The following is a 19,243-nucleotide window of genomic DNA, read 5'->3' as shown; positions in this document are numbered from 1 at the left end:
TTAATGAAGCTTTCAAGTGGAGATTTGCGAAGGTTGAGTGTTAGTTTCTTATGGATATATTATCTAACTAGCAAAATGAGAAAAAAAAGTTTCGAAGCCTGACTTATCACTGACTATATAAAGATAATTGTTGATTTTTCGTGGGCTCTTGTAAAGAATAAATTTCTGGTGTTTTAGCAGATGGGAAATAAGACCAAGATTGCAAAATGTCCTTTAAGAAATAAACAAACTGGATACATTCTGAAATCACAAAATACTTGTGTCAGGAGTGAAAAACTTTCGCAAAAGAAGAGAATTGGTTCAGAAACTTCATTGGCAAAAAGTGAAAAAAATAGTATGACTTTTTCACCCACTAAGGATTTATGCAAGCAGTATGCAGATAAAGACCATCTTCATATCCAGAAAGAAATTTCACCTGCAACCCCTAATATACAGAAGACTAGAAACAGCATAAATGCATTTGTAGTAGCTAAACAGAAGCCTTGCAAAAAGCACATCACAGCTGAAAATGTGAAGAGCAGTTTGGTGTGTCTAACACAAGGCCAACTACAACAGATTTTGATGACTGTAAACCAAGGAAATAAATCAGTTTCCCTGACTGAGAATGGAAAGAAGGAGGAAACAAGTAAGATTTTTCTGAAGTTTTAATATTAAGTTTATCAATATATAAGTTTTAGAATTTGAGTTTTATTGGATTTTACATAACTGTGCCTCTTAAATTCTAGTTTAATGTAACAATGTTTTAAAATAAATATTCGTTTAGAAAACATTCTCATAGGCAGAATTACTTTTGTAGTTAAAATATGCCATGTTTTAAGGTTAATGCTCAGAATATTATTCTCATGTACCATGGCCTTAAGAAACCTAGTTTCTGTGGATTCTAGATTTTAGTTCAGAAAGCTATTGTACTAATTTTGGAAGGTAGGAGGCTTTACTTACATGAAAACTATGTAAAATGTTCTAAAAAAATTGCTATTGTATTTCTAATGAAAAATGAGGGAATTTTGCTATGAAGATTTGACATGAGTTGCTGAAAAGGATTATTTTCCTGGCCCCGGCTTTTGCTCTTCCTGACTTTCAATCCTTGCTAAGAATTGGCAGCACTATCTTTTTAACCAGCGTAAAACACTGACTTGGAAGTAGTGGCGTATTATATGCCTTCTATTTTAGTAGTCAGGGTATTGTATTATGTTTTTAAAAGCCTTCTAGTTTTAGCTTTGAGCTAAGGAATTGTGACTATTATTAAAATTTTGTTAAGCAACCGTGAAATAAATAAAAATAAAATTAACAGTCACCAGGAAGAGGCCCCACAACTGGTCTGGGGACTAGGTAGCTCCTTAGCACTCCCAAGGGGCTCAAAATGGAGTCATTTGCCTTCTCTTGGTATAGATTATTCTTTGTAAAGTCAGGGAGCTAACTTTTATCTTTAAGGCTAGAATTCTAGTTCAAAGAACAAAAAATAAAAACTTACTAGGCGTAATGAGAGATGATATCAACAAAGTTAAAAGCAGAATTTGCCTAATCATATAATGACCCGCATATTAGATATGCTTTCTCTCCATTGGGAGAACTATCACATTGAGGGATTTTTGAGCCAAGCATATGAGCCCTGTGTAAAACATTTGGAATAGATACAGCTGGGATATAGAGACAGTGGTCCATGGAAAAGATCATCACTGATTGCTTTCCCAGCTAAGTGAGAAAAATAAGGGCAAGGTAATGAGTTTTTTATAAAGCTGTTTGCATTTATTCTCCTTTAAGTTGTGATTTGTATTATCATTTATATTATTTGTAAAAGTGTTGTTGGCAAGAGTAAATGGAGGTTTTTTTGGTTGTTGCTTGTTTTCTTATTTGAAACAAGTTTGTATGGCTGTGGCCATACCTCTGGGCCATTTAACTTCTGAGGCTCAGTTTCCTCTTTTGACAAAAAGGGAATCGTAATACGCACTGCAAGGACTGCTGTGAGAGGTGATTAATTAGATGATGTGTAAAGCCGTGTTTTTTAAAACTGCGTAACTGTATCAAGATAAGGTATTATAATAGATGTAATTTTAGTATTAATTTTAAAACATGTATTTTACCTTCTAGGTCAGTATAGTCTAAATTTAAACAATATTCCTGATCAGCCAAAGGATGAGAACATCATGGGACTTCCGCAGAAAACTGAGGCCATTTCATCTGTTCAGGATGAAAAAAAGTCTGTTTTAAATGAAAATCAGGTGACATCTAATCAGTATGAGCAGAAAATTGCCACGTATGTAACTCACATCTATTGTTGTGGGGTCATCTTGGGAATATGGTTTTACTTTTCCTTGACTTGTATGTGAAATATTTACTCTGAAGACTAGAGCTATTTAAAAGTTTATTACTTAATATTTATGGAGTAAGTTGTATAGAAACATATGATAAGGTTTCTATTATTTTTTGTGTCTTGTCTTAGAGAGAATATATGGAAACCAGCTGACATATTCAGTACTCTGGGAGAAAGAGAACGTGATAGAGGTTTGTTGGAAGCAAAAAAAGCCCAGTGGAGGAAAGAGCTTGGTAGGTAATTATTGCACATTTTATTATAGTTTTGTTGGCTTAAGGAATGTATATTGAGGATGAAGTACATCTTGCAGTATGATATTATCAAAAACCTTGTTTTATAACATTCACCATCTAGAGTAGTTTTCTGCAAGTGGCGTAAGAAACTTTGTGATTTCACATTCCCTTATGTTATACCTTTTTGTTTTCTGCTCTGTGGTGTGCACCAAAAGCCACAGATGAACATTAGTATCATCAGTACCCTTCTGGAGCTCAAAGATTCCTAAACATTTCTCATTTCCTGAGAATCCATTTTAATATTTTTCCATTACAGAAATTCTATGGGTTAAAGATGGTTTTATTTAAAAATAATTCATTTTAAAAATTAAAACATTCTAATCAAGAATCATCAGTATGACATCAATCAGTATATCCCATACAAAAATAAGCTTATTTCTTTTCTTCGGTCTGTAGACATCATAACAGAAAAAGTTATAATTTCTGTTAAGTAGGGTCTTAAGGTAAGTAAGATAATAACTAAGAAACTCCTGTTACTTCTTGGACTAGACTTAGGGTCCAGGTATCAGAGTTTGGAAAATACATGAGGTAATAGTTGTACTTGGGAATAGTTGTACTAAAAGCATGAAGATGGGATTCACTGTCCACTGAACTGGAAAGTCCTACCAGTTAGTCACAACCCTTCCAGGACAGGTGATCTAGAAAAAGATAAGCGAAGAAATAGGGAATGAATTGATGTTGGAAGTCAAAGTAATAGAATAATAAAGAAATTAAATGTATGGTAGCAGTATCAGAAGGTTTGGAGATCTGATGTGTTTTATATCATAATTGCAGCTTTAAATGTTTGTTCAGTACAAATTTGGACACATGATTTTTTGTACCTTTTCAGCAGTTACAAATAATAATGGCTGACATTTATTAAATATTTACTTTGTGTGAGGCCCTATACTGAAAATAGACATCATTATTGCTCTGATTTCACAGAATAAAAAATGGGGTTTAGAGGGATGAACATCATTCTGCCTTCAGTCACACAGCCGGGAAGTGGTTGAACCTGAATTTGACCCCAGGGTTCTCTGACTCCAGAGTTCTAGCTTTTAAGCCTTTTAGTAATAATTAAATGAACATTACTGTAGAGTAGAACCTCACAGTAATTAGCATAATATAAAATATGTTCTGAAAAAATTGCTCCTTATTTATAATTATAGTAAAACAAACATTTTTACATCCATTTATGCCATACTTAAATTTGGTTCTGATTAAACATTTTCTTTTATTCCATATCCTTAAAATTCTTCTCTGTCTTGTGAGTTAATCTCCTTCCTAAAAAACAGTTTTGATCTGTGTTGGAATCTGCACTCTTTAAGAAGGTCATGATTTGTTTACGTCATTTTTTTTTTACAGTTTTTGTATATTTTTTTAAAAAGGACATTATTTACAGATGAACAGGTTGCTTTAAAGAAGAAAGAAAAAGACGCGTCTGAAAAATGGAATAATCCATGGAAAAAATCTGAAAGTGATAAAATAGTATGGGAAAAACTTCAAATTCTCGATCAGGCTAAGGTAAAAGTGTCAAAATCAGGCACTTATGGAATATAAAATACCTTAACTGCACTTTTTTAATGCTAAGCCTTGTTTATATCATACAGCTTTTTTTTTTTTTTTAAATTTATTTATTTATGGCTGCGTTGGGTCTTTGTTGCTGCACGCGGGCTTTTCTCTAGTTGTGGTGAGCGGGGCCTACTCTTCGTTGCGGTGCACGGACATCTCATTGCAATGGCTTCTCTTGTTGCGGAGCATGGGTTCTAGGCGCACGAGCTTCAGTAGTTGTGGCTCACAGGCTCTAGAGCGCAGGCTTCGTAGTTGTGGTGCACGGGCTTAGTTGCTGCGCGGCATGTGGGACCTTTCCCGACCAGGGCTCGAACCCGTGTCTCCTGCATTGGCAGGCAAATTCTTAACCACTGTGCCACCAGGGAAGTCCCTCATAAAGCTTATTTTTGAAGCTTATTCATTTTTTTAAAACTCACTTTTCATATGGTATTTTAAAACAACGTTATTTTGAATTAAATTATGACCTCAGCTACTCTGTTTGCATTCTGTAAATAGTCTTACTATGTTAGTAGGTGAGTGTAAAGGCCCCTGGCACCTCCTTTAGGCTCCTATAAAAGAGCTCCACGATGTTATAGATGACCACAAAACTCTACCACTGACCATGTGGTATTCACTACAAGGTTATCAAATCAAACATAAGTGATTGCTTATCAAACATAAGTATATACCATGTGTCCCTCGGGTAGTGCTTTGGGGACCTTTAAATTTTGCATGTATTTAATACTAGACAAAAAAGTACCCTTGTTTATCGTTTTGTTGTTAGACTTCTGCTAGCTATTCTAGCATTCTGTCACAGTCTCCCAGTCAGGTAATTGTGATCCAGGCTGACAGGCATTCACTGCCTAGAGCTAGTCAGATTTTAGAGGTAAGTTCTAAATGTCATTACTTTGAATATATAAGCTCTTTAGTACATGATGACTATATAACTTATTTTCCTTGAAGAAGTGAATCTAAATACTCTTTTAAATCACCAGTTAATTTTTATTGAGTGCAGTATGCTCCTTAATTTTTTTTAAAATTTATTTATTTTAATTTTGGCTGCGATGGGTCTTCATTGCTGTGCGCGGGCTTTCTCTAGTTGCAGTGAGCGGGGGCTACTCTTCGTTGCGGTGCTTGGGCTTCTCGTTGCGGTGGCTTCTCACGTTGCAGAGCACGGGCTGTAGGCACATGGGCTTCAGTAGTTGTGGTGCATGGGCTCAGTAGTTGTGGCTTGCGGGCTCTGGAGCACAGGCTCAGTAGTTGTGGTGCACGGGCTTAGTTGCTCTGCGGCATGTGGGATCTTCCTGGACCAGGGTTCAAACCCGTGTCCCCGGGTTCAAACCCGTGTCCCCTGCATTGGCAGGCGGATTCCTTTTTTTTTTTTTAACATCTTTATTGGAGTACAATTGCTTTACATTATTGTGTTAGTTTCTGCTGTATAACAAAGTGAGTCAGCTATATGTATACACATATCCCCATATCCCCTCCCTCTTGCGTCTCCCTCCTACCCTCCCTATCCCACCCCTCTAGGTGGTCACAAAGCACCGAGCTGATCTCCCTGTGCTATGCGGCTGCTTCCCACTACCTATCTATTTTACATTTGGTAGTGTATATATGTCAATGCTACTTTCTCACTTCGTCCCAGCATCCCCTTCCCCTTCCCCATGTCCTCAAGTCCATCCTCTACATCTGCATCTTTATTCCTGTCCTGCCCCTAGGTTCTTCAGAACGATTTTTTCTTTTTTTTTTTTAGATTCCATATACATGTGTTAGCATACGGTATTTGTTTTTCTCTTTCTGACTTGCTTCACTCTGTATGACAGACTCTAGGTCCATCCACCTCAGTACAAATAACTCAATTTCATTTTTTATGGCTGAGTAATATTCCATTGTATGTATGTGTCACATCTTCTTTATCCATTCATCTGTCGATGGACACTTAGGTTGCTTCCATGTCCTGGCTATTGTAAATACTGGACAGGCGGATTCTTAACCACTGTGCCACGGGGGAAGCCCTGCTCCTTAAATTTTAAAAAAGTTATTAACTATTTCTTTTTTTCCTTCCTAATGAACATTTACATTTTAACAAATGTATTCTGAAAATAAGGCAGTAACCTAAAGGTATGATTCTGGTGGTAGACATTTTCAGTACTGGTAGAGTTCTTATAGAACCCCGCCAGTTAGATTGTTTGCATGGCAGCTTGTTCTGCTCCATATAGGACTGACTAGCTTACATCAGTTTATAGTCTGTTGATAATTTTACGTTAACAAAAGGAATGAAATATGAATTACGTTTTTCTGTGTTCCCAAAAGCACTTTGACCAAATGTTAAAAGGCAATAAATTAGTCTTTCTAGAAGTTATTTTGGAAAACTGTAGTTCTGGATGATAATTCTAAGTTTTTAAAGTTTAGAAATTGATGCATGCACATACTACTAAAAACTGCAAATAAAACTACTCATGATGTCATTGAGAATCAGTTGTAAGCTTATTTACTTTTCAACATGAGGATTAAAAAAACTTTAATGCTAAAAATATTAGGTATTTCTGTTACCGAAATGTCAGTTGAAGTGTTAGCATGTCATTTATTATTGCTTATTTTGCATGGCTTTTTAGGTCATTTATTATCTGGGAGTAATCCATACTATGATTGTTAATGAGATAAAGAATTAACCATTTAAGGTGACTTTTAGTTTTTTTGCTTTTTTTTTTTGAATGATAGCATGTGTCATTTTTTTTTAATAATCTAGAAAACCAGTAAAGTTATTTATATTTTAGAGTCAGAGATAGGGGTTGGGGATGGGAGAAAGACTAGAAAGGAAATCATATACTAAATCCAGGGTTGGACAACCAAGGATTAGAGTATGATTACCTATGCATATTTTTACTGTTTAAATGTAGTTTTTATGTATTTATGTGTGAATGCTGTAAGATAATGGAGAGGTGCTACTGGGGGGACATGAACTGCAACAAAAAAATCCCCCTTTAAATACCTGAAAGCAGTTGGTTTCATAAATCCCAGCCATAGCCACAACCATTTATATTATTTGAATATTAAGTTAATCTCTTAATGTAATTGAGAGGAGGAGAAATTTAGTTGCAAGCAGAATCATCAAGGCCAATTTTGTTAAAACATGAGATAATGCGGGGCTTCCCTGGTGGCGCAGTGGTTGAGAGTCCACCTGCCGATGCAGGGGACACGGGTTCGTGCCCCGGTCCGGGAAGATCCCACATGCCGCGGAACGGCTAGGCCTGTGAGCCATGGCCGCCGAGCCTGCGCGTCCGGAGCCTGTGGTCCGCAACGGGAGAGGCCACAACAGTGAGAGGCCCGCGTACCGCAAAAAATAAAAATTAAAAAAACATGAGGTAATGCATATTAAGTGCATAAGACAGTGGCTGACATATAACAAGTGTTTAATGAAAGTTTGCTCTAGTTATAATTTACAAAGCACAGGTCCATTCTGAACCCTGAGGCTGCTAAGAGTCAATCCTCTCACCATCTTCCTTTCCTCTCTCCTCTTCTTGATTCTCAGTCTTACTCCTCCTCCCCCAGTTGAATGGTCCTGTATTCTCTTTCCTGTATTGTTCAGCCCAAACTTTTTTTACACTGTGCAGCTTAACATTTCTTTTTGTGTTTCTAAGAAATTTACTTATAGCCTCAGCCTTTGTGAGAATACGTCACCTCCATGAAACCTTGGCTTTCCCTAATGACTACCCCTTCCTGGGAAGCCTCTTAAGTGAAGGGAGTATATTCTAGCATACTAACATGGGATAGAAAGTGAGGTTATCTTTCTGCTAGCTTCTTACTGCTACCACCAGACCATAGTTCTGCAGTTAGCCAACAAAAAATTCCTCTTAATTTTCGGTGGTAAAAATTTGGTGGTAAAATATACATAACATCAAATTTACCTTTTGTGGTGGTAAAATATACATAACATAAAATTTACCATTTTAATCATTTTTAAGTGTACAGTTAAGCGGCAATAAGTGCATTCACACTGTGTTGCAACCATCACCACTATCCATCTCCAGAATTTTTTAATCATTCCAAACTGAAACTATACCCATTAAATAGTAACTCCCCATTTCTCCCTCCCCTTAGCCCCTGGCAACCACCATTCTACTTTCTGTCTCTATGAATTTGATTATTCTCAGTATGTTTAAGTGGACTAACACAATATTTGTCCTTTTGTGTCTGACAGAGTTCACTTAATGTTTAGAGGGTTCATCCATGTTGTAAACATGTATCAGAATTCCATTCCTTTTTAAGGGTGAAAATATTCCATTTTATGTATGATACTACATTTTGTTTATCCATTCATCCAAATGTTGATGGACATTTGAGTTGTTACCACCTTTTGGCTATTGGGAATAATGCTGTTATGAACCTTGATGTACAGATAATCTCTCCAAGTCTGTATTTGCAAGTCTTCTGGGTATATACCTATAAGTGAAATTGCTGGATCATATGGTAATTTTATGTTTTATCTTTTTATGTTAAATTTTTACCAGTTTTAATTTGATAATTTTATTTTTAATTGTTATACCGTTTCCACAGCTCCTGCACCATTGTGCATTCCCATCAGCAGTGCACAAGGGTTCTGATTACATCTTCACTAACACTTGTTTTTTTCTTTTTTTCTTTTGGTTGATAGCCATCCTAATGGATGTGGAGTGGCGTCTCGTAGTTCTGATTTACACTTCCCTAATGATTCTTGATGTTGAGCATTTTTTCATGTGCTTATTGGCCATCTGTATATCTTCTTCGGAGAGATGTCTATAAGTCCTTTGTGCATTTTTTTTTTAACATCTTTATTGGAGTATAATTGCTTTACAGTGGTGTGTTAGTTTCTGCTTTATAACAAAGTGAATCAACTGTACATATACATACACCCTCTTATCTCCTCCCTCTTGCGTCTCCCTCCCACCCTCCCTATTCCACCCCTCTAGGTGGTCCCAAAACACTGAGCTGATCTCCCTGTGCTATGCAACTGATTCCTGCTAGCTATCTGTTTTACATTTGGTAGTATATATAAGTCCATGCCACTCTCTCACTTCTTCCCAGCTTACCCTTCCCCCTCCCTGTGTCCTCAAGTCCATTTTCTACATCTGTGTCTTTATTCCTGTTCTGCCCCTAGGTTCTTCAGAACCTTTTTTTTTTTTTTTAAGATTCCACATATATATGTTAGTTATACGGTATTTATTTTTCTCTTTCTGACTTTTTCACTCTGTATGACAGACTCTAGGTCCATCCACCTCACTACAAATAACTCAATTTCATTTCTTTTTATGGCTGAGTAATATTTCATTGTATGTATGTGCCACATCTTCTTTATCCATTCATCTGTTGATGGATATTTAGGTTGCTTCCATGTCCTGGCTATTGTAAATAGAGCTGCAGTGAACATTGTGGTACATGACTCTTTTTGAATTATGGTTTTCTCAGGGTATATGCCCAGTAGTGGGATTGCTGGGTCATATGGTAGTTCTATTTGTAGTTTTTTGTGTTTTTGTTTTTGTTTTGCGGTACGTGGGCCTCTCACTGTTGTGGCCTCTCCTGTTGCGGACCACAGGCTCCGGACGTGCAGGCTCAGTGGCCATGGCTCACGGACCCAGCCGCTCCGCGGCATGTGGGATCTTCCCGGACCGGGGCACGAACCCACGTCCCCTGCATCGGCAGGCGGACTCTCAACCACTGCGCCACCAGGGAAGCCCTATTTGTAGTTTTTTAAGGAACGTCCATACTGTTCTCCACAGTGGCTGTATCAATTTACATTCCCACCAGCAGTGCAAGAGGGTTCCCTTTTCTCCACACCCTCTGCAGCATTTACTGTGTGTAGGTTTTTTGATGATGGCCATTCTGACTGGTGTGAGGTGATACCTCATTGTAGTTTTGATTTGCATTTCTCTAATGATTTGGGATGCTGAGCATCCTTTCATGTGTTTGTTGTCAATCTGTATATCTCCTTTGGAGAAATGTCTATTTAGGTCTTCTGTCCATTTTTGGATTGGGTTGTTTGTTTTTTTGATATTGAGCTGCATGAGCTGCTTGTGAATTTTGGAGATTAATACTTTGTCAGTTGCTTCATTTGCAAATACTTTCTCCCATTTTGAGGGTTGTCTTTTCGTCTTGTTTATGTTTTCCTTTGCTGTGCAAAGCTTTTTAAGTTTCATTAGGTCCCATTTATCTATTTTTCTTTTTATTTCCATTTCTCTAGGTGGTGGGTCAAAAAGGATCTTGCTGTGATTTATGTCATAGAGTGTTCTGCCTATGTTTTCCTCTAAGAGTTTGATAGTCTCTGGCCTTACATTTAGGTCTTTAATCCATTTTGAGTTTATTTTTGTGTATGATGTTAGGGAGTGTTCTAATTTCATACTTTTACATGTACCTGTCCAGTTTTCCCAGCACCACTCATTAAGGAGACTGTCTTTTATCCATTGTATATTCTTGCTTCCTTTATCAAAAATAAGGTAAGACCATATGTGTGTGGGTTTATCTCTGGACTTTCTATCCTGTTGTTCCATTTATCTGTATTTCTGTTTTTGTGCCAGTACAATACTGTTTTGATTACTGTAGCTTTGTAGTATAGTCTGAAGTCAGGGCGCCTGATTCCTCCAGCTCCGTTTTTCTTTATCAAGATTGCTTTGACTATTTGGGTTCTTTTGTGTTTCCATACAAATTGAGAAATTTTTTGTTCTAATTCTGTGAAAAATGTCAGTGGTAGTTTGGTAGGGATTGCATGGAATCTGTAGATTGCTTTGAGTAGTACAGTCATTTTCACAATGTTGATTCTTCCAATCCAAGAACATGGTATATCTCTCCATCTGTTCGTATCATCTTTAATTTCTTTAATCAGTGTCTTATAGTTTTCTGCATATAGATCTGTTGTCTCCTTAGGTAGGTTTATTCCTTGGTATTTTATTCTTTTTGTTGCAATGGTAAATGGGGGTGTTTCCTTAATTTCTCTTTCAGATTTTCACCATTAGTGTATAGGAATGCAAGAGATTTCTGTGCATTAATTTTGTATCCTGAAACTGTACCAAATTCATTGATTAGCTCTAGTAGTTTTCTGGTAGCATCTTTAGGATTCTCTATGTATAGTATCATGTCATTGGCAAACAGTGACAACTTTACTTCCTCTTTTCCGATTTGGATTCCTTTAATTTCTTTTTCTTCTCTGATTGCTGTGGTTAAAACTTCCAAAACTATTTGAATAACAGTGGTGCAAGTGGACAACCTTGTCTTATTCCTGATCTTAGAGGAAATGGTTTCAGTTTTTCACCATTGAGGATGATGTTGGCTGTGGGTTTGTCATATATGGCCTTTATTATGTTAAGGTAAGTTCCCTGTATGCCTACTTTCTGAAGGGTTTTTATCATAAACGGGTGTTGAATTTTGTCGAAAGCTTTTTCTGCCTCTATTGAGGTGATCATATGGTTTTTCTCCTTCAGTTTGTTAATATGGTGCATCACATGGACTGATTTACATGTATTGAAGAATCCTTGCATTCCTGGGATAAAAATATGGAATGCTTCACGAATTTGCGTGTCATCCTATGTAGGGACCAAGCTCATCTTCTCTGTATCGTTCCAATTTTAGTATATGTGCTGCCGAAGCAAGCACCTTTGTCCATTTTTGAATTGGATTTTCTTTTTTGTTGAGTAGTAGGAGTTCTTTACATATTCTGGTTATTAACTCCTTATCAGGTATATAATTTACAGGTATTTCCTTCATGAGTTGACTTTTCACTCACTTCATAGTGTCCTTTCTTGTACAAAAGTTTTTAATTTTGATGAAGTCCATTTTACCTATTCTTTGTTTTTGTTGCCTGTGCTGTTGGTGTCATATCTAAGAAATCATTGCCAAATCTAACGTTGTGGAGCTTCCCTCTATGTTTTCTTCTAAAGGAGTTTTATAGTTTAGATCTTTGATCCATTTTGAGTTAATTTTTATATATGGTGTAAGGTAACGGTCCAGCTTCATTCTTTTGCATGTGGATATCCAGTTTTCCCGGCGCCAGACTCTTCTTTCCCCATCAAATCATCTTGGCACTCTTGTCGAAAATCATTTGACTGTATATGAAAGGGTTTATTTCTGGGCTCTCCATTCAGTTCATTTGTTCTGTATGTCTGTCTTTATGCCACTGTTTCACTGTTTTGATTACCATACCGGGGGCAGAGGTCGGTGGGACATTGCACCAGCCTGAGGCGCGCCGTGCGTTCTCCCGCGGAAGTTGTCCCTGGATCCCGGGACCCTGGCCGTGGCGGGCTGCACAGGCTTCCGGGAGGGGAGGTGTGGATAGTGAGCTGTGCTCGCACACAGGCTTCTTGGTGGCGGCAGCAGCAGCCTTAGCGTCTCATGCCCGTCTCTGGGGTTCGCGCTGTTAGCCGTGGCTCGCGCCCGTCTCTGGAGCTCCTTTAAGTAGGGCTCTTAATCCCCTCTCCTCAAGCACCAGGAAACAAAGAGGGAAGAAGTCTCTTGCCTCTTTGGCGGGTCTAGACTTTTCCCCGCTCCCTCCCGGCTAGCCGTGGTGCACTAACCCCTTCAGGCTGTGTTCACGCCGCCAACCCCAGTCCTCTCCCTGGGATCCGACCGAAGCCCGAGCCTCACCTCCCAGCCCCAATCTGCCCCGGCGGGTGAGCAGACAAGCCTCTCGGGCTGGTGAGTGCCGGTCGGCACCAATCCTCTGTGCGGGAATCTCTCCGCTTTGCCCTCCACACCCCTGTTGCTGTGCTCTCCTCCACGGCTCCAAAGCTTCCCCCCTCCACCACCCGCAGTCTCCCTGCGAAGGGGCTTCCTAGTGTGTGGAAACCTTTCCTCCTTCACAGCTCCCTCCCACTGGTGCAGGTCCCATCCCTATTCTTTTGTCTCTTTATTCTTTTTTCTTTTGCCCTACCCAGGTACGTGGGGAGTTTCTTGCCTTTTGGGAGGTCTGAGGTCTTCTGCCAGCGTTCAGTGGGTGTTCTGTAGGAGTTGTTCCACGTGTAGATGTATTTCTGATGTATCTGTGGGGAGGAAGGTGATCTCCGCGTCTTACTCTTCCACCATCTTCCCCCTCTCTGTAGTAAGGTTTGAAATCAGAAAGTGGTTAAGTCCTCCAATTTTCTTTTTCAATATTATTTCACCTATTCAGGGTTCCTTGAGATTCCATATGAATTTTAGGATGCATTTTTCCATTTCTGCAAAAAACATCAAGATTTTCAGAGGGTTTGCTTTGAATCTGTAGCTTGCTTTAGGTAATCCTGACAATACGAAGTCTTCCTATTCATGAAGGTAGGGTCTTTCCATTTATTGATATTTGTGTCTTTAATTTCTATCAGCAATGTTTTGTAGTTTTCAGTGTACATGTCTTTGGCCTACTTATTCCTAAGTATTTTATTCTTAGTATTTGGTGCTATTGTACATGGAATAGTTTTCTTAATTTTATTTTCCCAGATTGTTCATCGTTAGTGTATAGAGATGCAACTGATTTTTTTCTCCTGGTTTTGTATCCTGCAACTTCGCTGAATTTGTTTTATTCTAACAGTTGTGTGTGTGTGTGTGTGTGTGTGTGTGTGTGTGTGTGTGTGTGTGTATAGACTCTTGAAGGTGGTGGTTATTGTGCAGCATATGAGTTTGATGTGGATCCTTTTGGTATTATATTTTCTTAATGAGTAGATACACAAACACCAGTCTGCATTAATGCCCAAGATATTCATATATAATAATCATCACTATATTACATATATTTTATCTTTTCCATTGTTTGGCATTTCAACTTTCTGACTTTTAAAAATATTATGTATTATTTCTGACACACAGAAGGATATGTTGACCTTCAAAAACAAAAGAGCAAGTTATTTTACCAGCAGCATGAGTTTATTTGGGAATAGTAGACAGTTGTAATTCAGGACAAGCAAACTGTGACAAACCTTAGGCAAGTTTGGAGAACAGAGGAGAGGAACTTGATTTTGTAGAGGAGAGGAGGAAATTGGGGAGGGCTGTGGTAGCTGCAGGTGGTGGGAAGCTTGTTGCTGGTGAGAAGGAAATCTTGGTGGGGTCTGTAAGCTGTGGTGAGTCATATATGGGTGAGAGCTCCACCTTCAGGGCTTTCTGACTCCATTTTAAATGAGGTTTCCTTTATTTTTCACAGGTATAAAGGATAATCCATAAAACATTTCTATCCATGTCATGTACCAAAAAGAGCTCATTATAGCATGGTTCAGAGTTCAACAAGAATTTCTCTAGATTTATAGCACTTACAGGACAGGATTTTTTTTAATAGTTGGTCACAACCCAGTAGAATAAAAATTGAATGCCTAGAACCTTTATATTCCATTTGTTGTCAGGTTACTTTAGAATTCTGAGAAGAGTGTTTGTGAATTATGAAGCCCTTTCCACAACAGAAATGGGTTGTGACTAAGTTATAAACTAGTACCAGTCCACTGATGGCCTAATTTCAGAAGAAAGAAATACAATAGCTTGACTAAAATGAATCAGTCCTAGCTAAAGTTTCCCTTTGCCTCTCTATACTGGCATTCTTGGAATCAGAGGAATCCTATCTCAGTCCTCCAAAATTAAACTTTATGGAAGGAAATCCTCTTCCTTATTCAAAACTGGTGGGGGGGATCCCCTGGCGGTCCAGTGGTTAGGACTCCGTGCTTCCACTGCACAGGTTTGATCCTTGGTCAGGGAACTAAGATCCCACATGCTGCATGGCAGGGCCAAAAAAAGAAAAGAAAAAAAAGCAAACAACTGAGTGGGTCTCTTTGCCTTATCAGAAAGATTTAATAATTAAATAAAATAAGGAAATTGATTTGTTTGAGGGCCTGTTAGGATCCAAGAAGTGTACTAAGTACTTCATATACCTGTGAATCCCCTTTTAGAATAAGAAGCAGAACTTACAACTAAACAGGTGGAGGAGAACACTGAGAGTAAGTTGTGTACGCCAATTACCCATAACACTAAACCTAGATAAATCTCTCTTAAGTTAGGAAAAGAACAAAATAAACCTAAATTAGAAGAAATAGATCATGAAAATAAGGAATTTTCCCACCAGCTGTTGGTGGGAATGTAAATTAGTATAGCCATTATGGAAAACAGGATGGAGTTTCCTCCAAAAATTAAAAACAGAACTACCATACAATCCAGCAGTTCTACTTCTGGGTATTCTTCCAAAGGAAAAAAACCACTAAATTGAAAAGATACATGCATCCCATGTTCATTGCAGTTTACAATAGGGGACATAAAGAAGCAACCTAGGGTCTATCGATAGATGAATGGATAAAGATGTGGTGTATGTATATAATGGCATGTTACTCAGCCATAAAAACAAATGAAACCTTGCTGTTTATAAAAACATGGACGGACCTAGAAGTCTATCTGCTTACTTCACTTATGCTAAGTGAAGTAAGAGAAAGACAAAGAGTACTATATGATTTCACTTATATGTAGAATCTAGGAAACAAAACAAATGAACAGAACATAATGAAGCAAACAGACTCATAGATACAGAGAATAAACAAGTGGTTTTGCTAGAAGGGAGGGGGGTGGGGGCATAAGTGAAACAGGTGACAGAAATTAAGAGGTATGAGCTTGTAGTTAAAAAATATATGAGTCATGGAGATAAATGTACAGCATGGGGAATATAGTCAATAATACTGTAATAACTTTGTATGGTGACAGATGGTAACTAGACTTGTGATCATTTTGTAATGTATAGAAATATTGAATCACTATGTTGTGCACCTGGAACTAGCATAGTGTTGCAGGTCAGTTTTACTTAAATTTAAAAATTAAAAAAAAAGGAAAGAAAATAAGGGCACCAGTCGGTGAAATACATAATGAGTGAAAATGGCATTGCAGGTAGAGAGTGAATCATTAGTAAGTTAATATATTATGCCAATAATTATGAAAACTTAGATGAAGTGGGTAAATTACTGGAAAAGTTATAACTTACAGGAACTGACATAAAAATAAGTAAAAAGCTTGAATAATTATGTAACCATTAAAGTAATTGTAGATCTGGGTAAAAAAAAACTTTCCCACAAGGAGAACAAAATGCCCACATGGTTTTACTGACAGTTTCTACCAAACTTTAAAGAAATAAATCCCAAATTTATTCAGCTTTCCAGGCAGTAGAAATATGAAATGGCCCCCAATTCATTCTGCAAGCCCAGTATAAACTTGGTATTAAAGCCAGAAAAATAACAAAAAAGGAAAATTAGGTTTATTTCATTCATGAATATACACACAAAAATTCTAAAAAACTATATTAACAAGTAAAATTTGATAATGTGTAAAAAGGTAATATGACTACAGTTCATAATGGGTTAAGGGAATTTTTAAAAATCTGCAAGTATAGTGTACCATTTTAACACAATAAAACAAAACATTTTAATAGATGCAGGAAAAGCATTTGATAAAACTCAAAGCCAGTTTGTTAAGGACAGTATTTCAGGCAATTAAACTAGAAGGAATTTCCAATTGAGTATTTAAAAAAAAAAAACAACCACCCTATAGCGAACATCATACTAAATGAGAAATTTTAGTAGTAGTCCCTTTAAAATTAAAAATTAAATAAAATGCCCATATTATTATTACTATGTTATTGGTAGTCCTAGCCAGTATAGCAAGACAAATTAAAAGTCTTAAGAACTGGAAAGGAAAAAATAAAACTGTAGCAGTTTGTCATTTATATAGAAAACCCAAAAAATCTATGGGCAAAATATTTTAGAAATTAAAAGTGAGAATTAAGGGCTTCCCTGGTGGCGCAGTGGTTGAGAGTCCACCTGCCGATGTAGGGGACATGGGTTCGTGCCCCGGTCCGGGAAGATCCCACATGCCGCGGAGCGGCTGGGCTGCTGAGCCATGGCCGCTGAGCCTGCGCATCTGGAGCCTGTGCTCCGCAACGGGAGAGGCCACAACAGTGAGAGGCCCGCGTACTGCAAAAAAAAAAAAAAAAAAAAAACGAAAAAAATGTGAGAATTAGTAATTTGCTAGGCCATAAAGTCTCAACAAATTTCATAGGTTTAGATTACACAGAATATGTTATCTGATCACAGTGGAATTAAGCTAGATATCAGTAACAAATAACAAAATTTCCAAATGTTTGATATTTAAGCAGTAGTCTTTTAAGTGAAAGAAAACTCAGAATTAGAAAGTGTGTTGAACCGAATGATGATGAAAATATATATGAGAACATATGAGCTTCCTGTGCTTGGACGTTTATAGGCTTAAATGCATTTCTTGGAAGAGAAAGACTGAAAGCAAAACATAAATGATCTAAGTATTCATTTCAAGAAGTTAGAGAAAGAATTGCAACAGTTAAACCCAAAGGAAGTAGAAGGAAGGAAATAAGATCAGAATAGTTGGATGCAAGCGGCCCTCTGTATCCGTGGGTGCCAGATCCATAGATTCAACCAATCTCGGACTGAAAATGTTTGGAAAAAACTTCCAGATGCCATGAGTCTTAATAAGATACTTAACACCTCTGTGCCTTAGTTCTCATTTCTTTAAAAATGATGCCTACCCCATAATTTTATCATGGAAATGAATGTATATAAAATGCCCAGCAGTGCTTGTAACAGAGAGAGTGTTGTCAGCCAATTCGTATTATTATTGTTATTATTGTGAGGGCTAAAAAAGATAACATACATAAAGTTCTTTATGAAAATGTATAATAAAGTAATTAGTTAAAAAAAAAAAGAAAAAGGAAAATATCAGGGAAAAAATATTCCAGAAAGTTTCAAAAAGCCAAACTTCAATTTGCTATGCACTGGCAACTAGTTACATAGCATACACATTCTGTTAGGTATTGTAAGTAACCTAGAGTTGATTTTAAATACACATGAGGATGTGCATAGGTTACATGCAAATACTACACTATTTTATATAAGGGACTTGAGTATCTGCCAGTTTTGGTATATTCAGGAGGTCCTGCAACCCAGTACCCCACAGATACCAAGGGACGATTGTGTTAGTAAAATTGGAAAATAAGGAAAAGACTGAACAGATATGGCTCCAAAGATATGGCCAATAAGCACATGAAAACCAGGATTTTAGCCACGTGCACAACTGTGTAGTCCTGGTTCCAGAGATTTTACAGTTACTTTCAAGTTCAGAGTACTCCAGCCCACCCTCCAAAATGATTGTAGCTCTTGGTTGTGCTGCTCTTCCTCTTGGAAGATCTGTTTTTTTCTAGCCCAGTGTCCTGAAACCACCCACCACCCAGAAGCATGCCTTTTATGCGTACTGAGTGGACAAGATGAGTAGGTGGACAGACTGTCTAAAGTAGGGAGGCTTGGTGTCTGGGCTTGGGAATCATGCACTGGCAAGCAGGACTATTGTGGACCATGGCAAAGTCACCACTGAGTGTTCTCCTTTCACAGACATGCATTTTTAGACTGCTTTAAGGGGAGAATTAAATGAAACAGAACTAAGCATGTCTAGGTGACCATTTGAAAAGCCTCTACTTTCAGTTCTGATATAGCAGCTGCCATTCATACAGCATTTATATTAGGAGTAAGACTGGCAATTTCTAACATAGAAGAACTTGAAGGTAGCTAAAGATTTACATTAGGAACCTGTAACATTAGGAACTGTTTGTGGGGAAGTGTGTATTGAGTACCTGTGAAAATGAGTTTTCACTCAAGGCTGTCACTTGAGAATAGGCTCAAAATAGGTGTTTAGAAAAGGAGCTTTTATGTAGGGGAAGGGGCATCTGAGGTCAATAATGTGAAAGAGAGAAAGTGAAAAAGTGAGTGAACCTAGAGAAAGAGGGTTCTTAGCCATGTTGAAGCATTAACAGAAGGGAGGTGCTAGATCATCATCAGAACACATTTGTTACACAGTGAGTCTTGCATTTTACACACATTTGCCTTACTCAGGTTTCAACTAAAATGAGCTCAGTAGTCAAAAGGGAGTTTTCATTTACCTACCACCTCTCCCACCCCCCAGATCCTTATACTTTCATTCCTGTAACTGAATGTACGTGGGGGAAGACTTGTAAAAAAGAAAGTAATAATTTAAAGAGTTTTCTAGTCGGTTGGAGAAGTGAAATGACTTATTCAGGTGGCAAGCAAGTAAAACAAGGATGTAAGTCATCCTTGAGTAAGAAGTTGAAGACTGA

At 37.7% G+C, this 19,243-nt stretch overlaps 1 protein-coding gene and 1 non-coding gene across 11 annotated transcripts in view; one reads left to right on the top strand and one right to left on the bottom strand.

Annotated features, from left to right (window-relative positions):
- CCDC66 (coiled-coil domain containing 66) overlaps nucleotides 1-19,243 on the top strand; it is a 54,594-nt gene that overhangs the window by 8,804 nt on the left and 26,547 nt on the right. For 3 of the 10 annotated variants that reach the window (XM_060161563.1, XM_060161559.1, XM_060161564.1), the window contains 4 exons: nucleotides 178-625; nucleotides 2,089-2,254; nucleotides 2,441-2,548; nucleotides 3,972-4,107. In XM_060161563.1, the coding sequence (XP_060017546.1) occupies nucleotides 178-625; nucleotides 2,089-2,254; nucleotides 2,441-2,548; nucleotides 3,972-4,107 (858 nt within the window). Of the gene's footprint in view, nucleotides 1-177; nucleotides 626-2,088; nucleotides 2,255-2,440; nucleotides 2,549-3,948; nucleotides 4,108-19,243 lie in introns of those variants that run through there. The other 7 variants (XM_060161562.1, XM_060161560.1, XM_060161565.1 and 4 more) reach the window with 7 other exon arrangements.
- LOC132528344 (U6 spliceosomal RNA) lies at nucleotides 11,652-11,757 on the bottom strand. Its single transcript, XR_009543215.1, has one exon. It is a non-coding gene; the product is annotated as a U6 spliceosomal RNA (small nuclear RNA).

This window comes from Lagenorhynchus albirostris, chromosome 10 (assembly GCF_949774975.1).
Source record: "Lagenorhynchus albirostris chromosome 10, mLagAlb1.1, whole genome shotgun sequence".
Lineage (NCBI taxonomy): Eukaryota > Metazoa > Chordata > Mammalia > Artiodactyla > Delphinidae > Lagenorhynchus > Lagenorhynchus albirostris.
The sequence above is the reverse complement of the archived record's forward strand: the minus strand, read 5'-3'. Positions and strand labels throughout refer to the sequence as shown.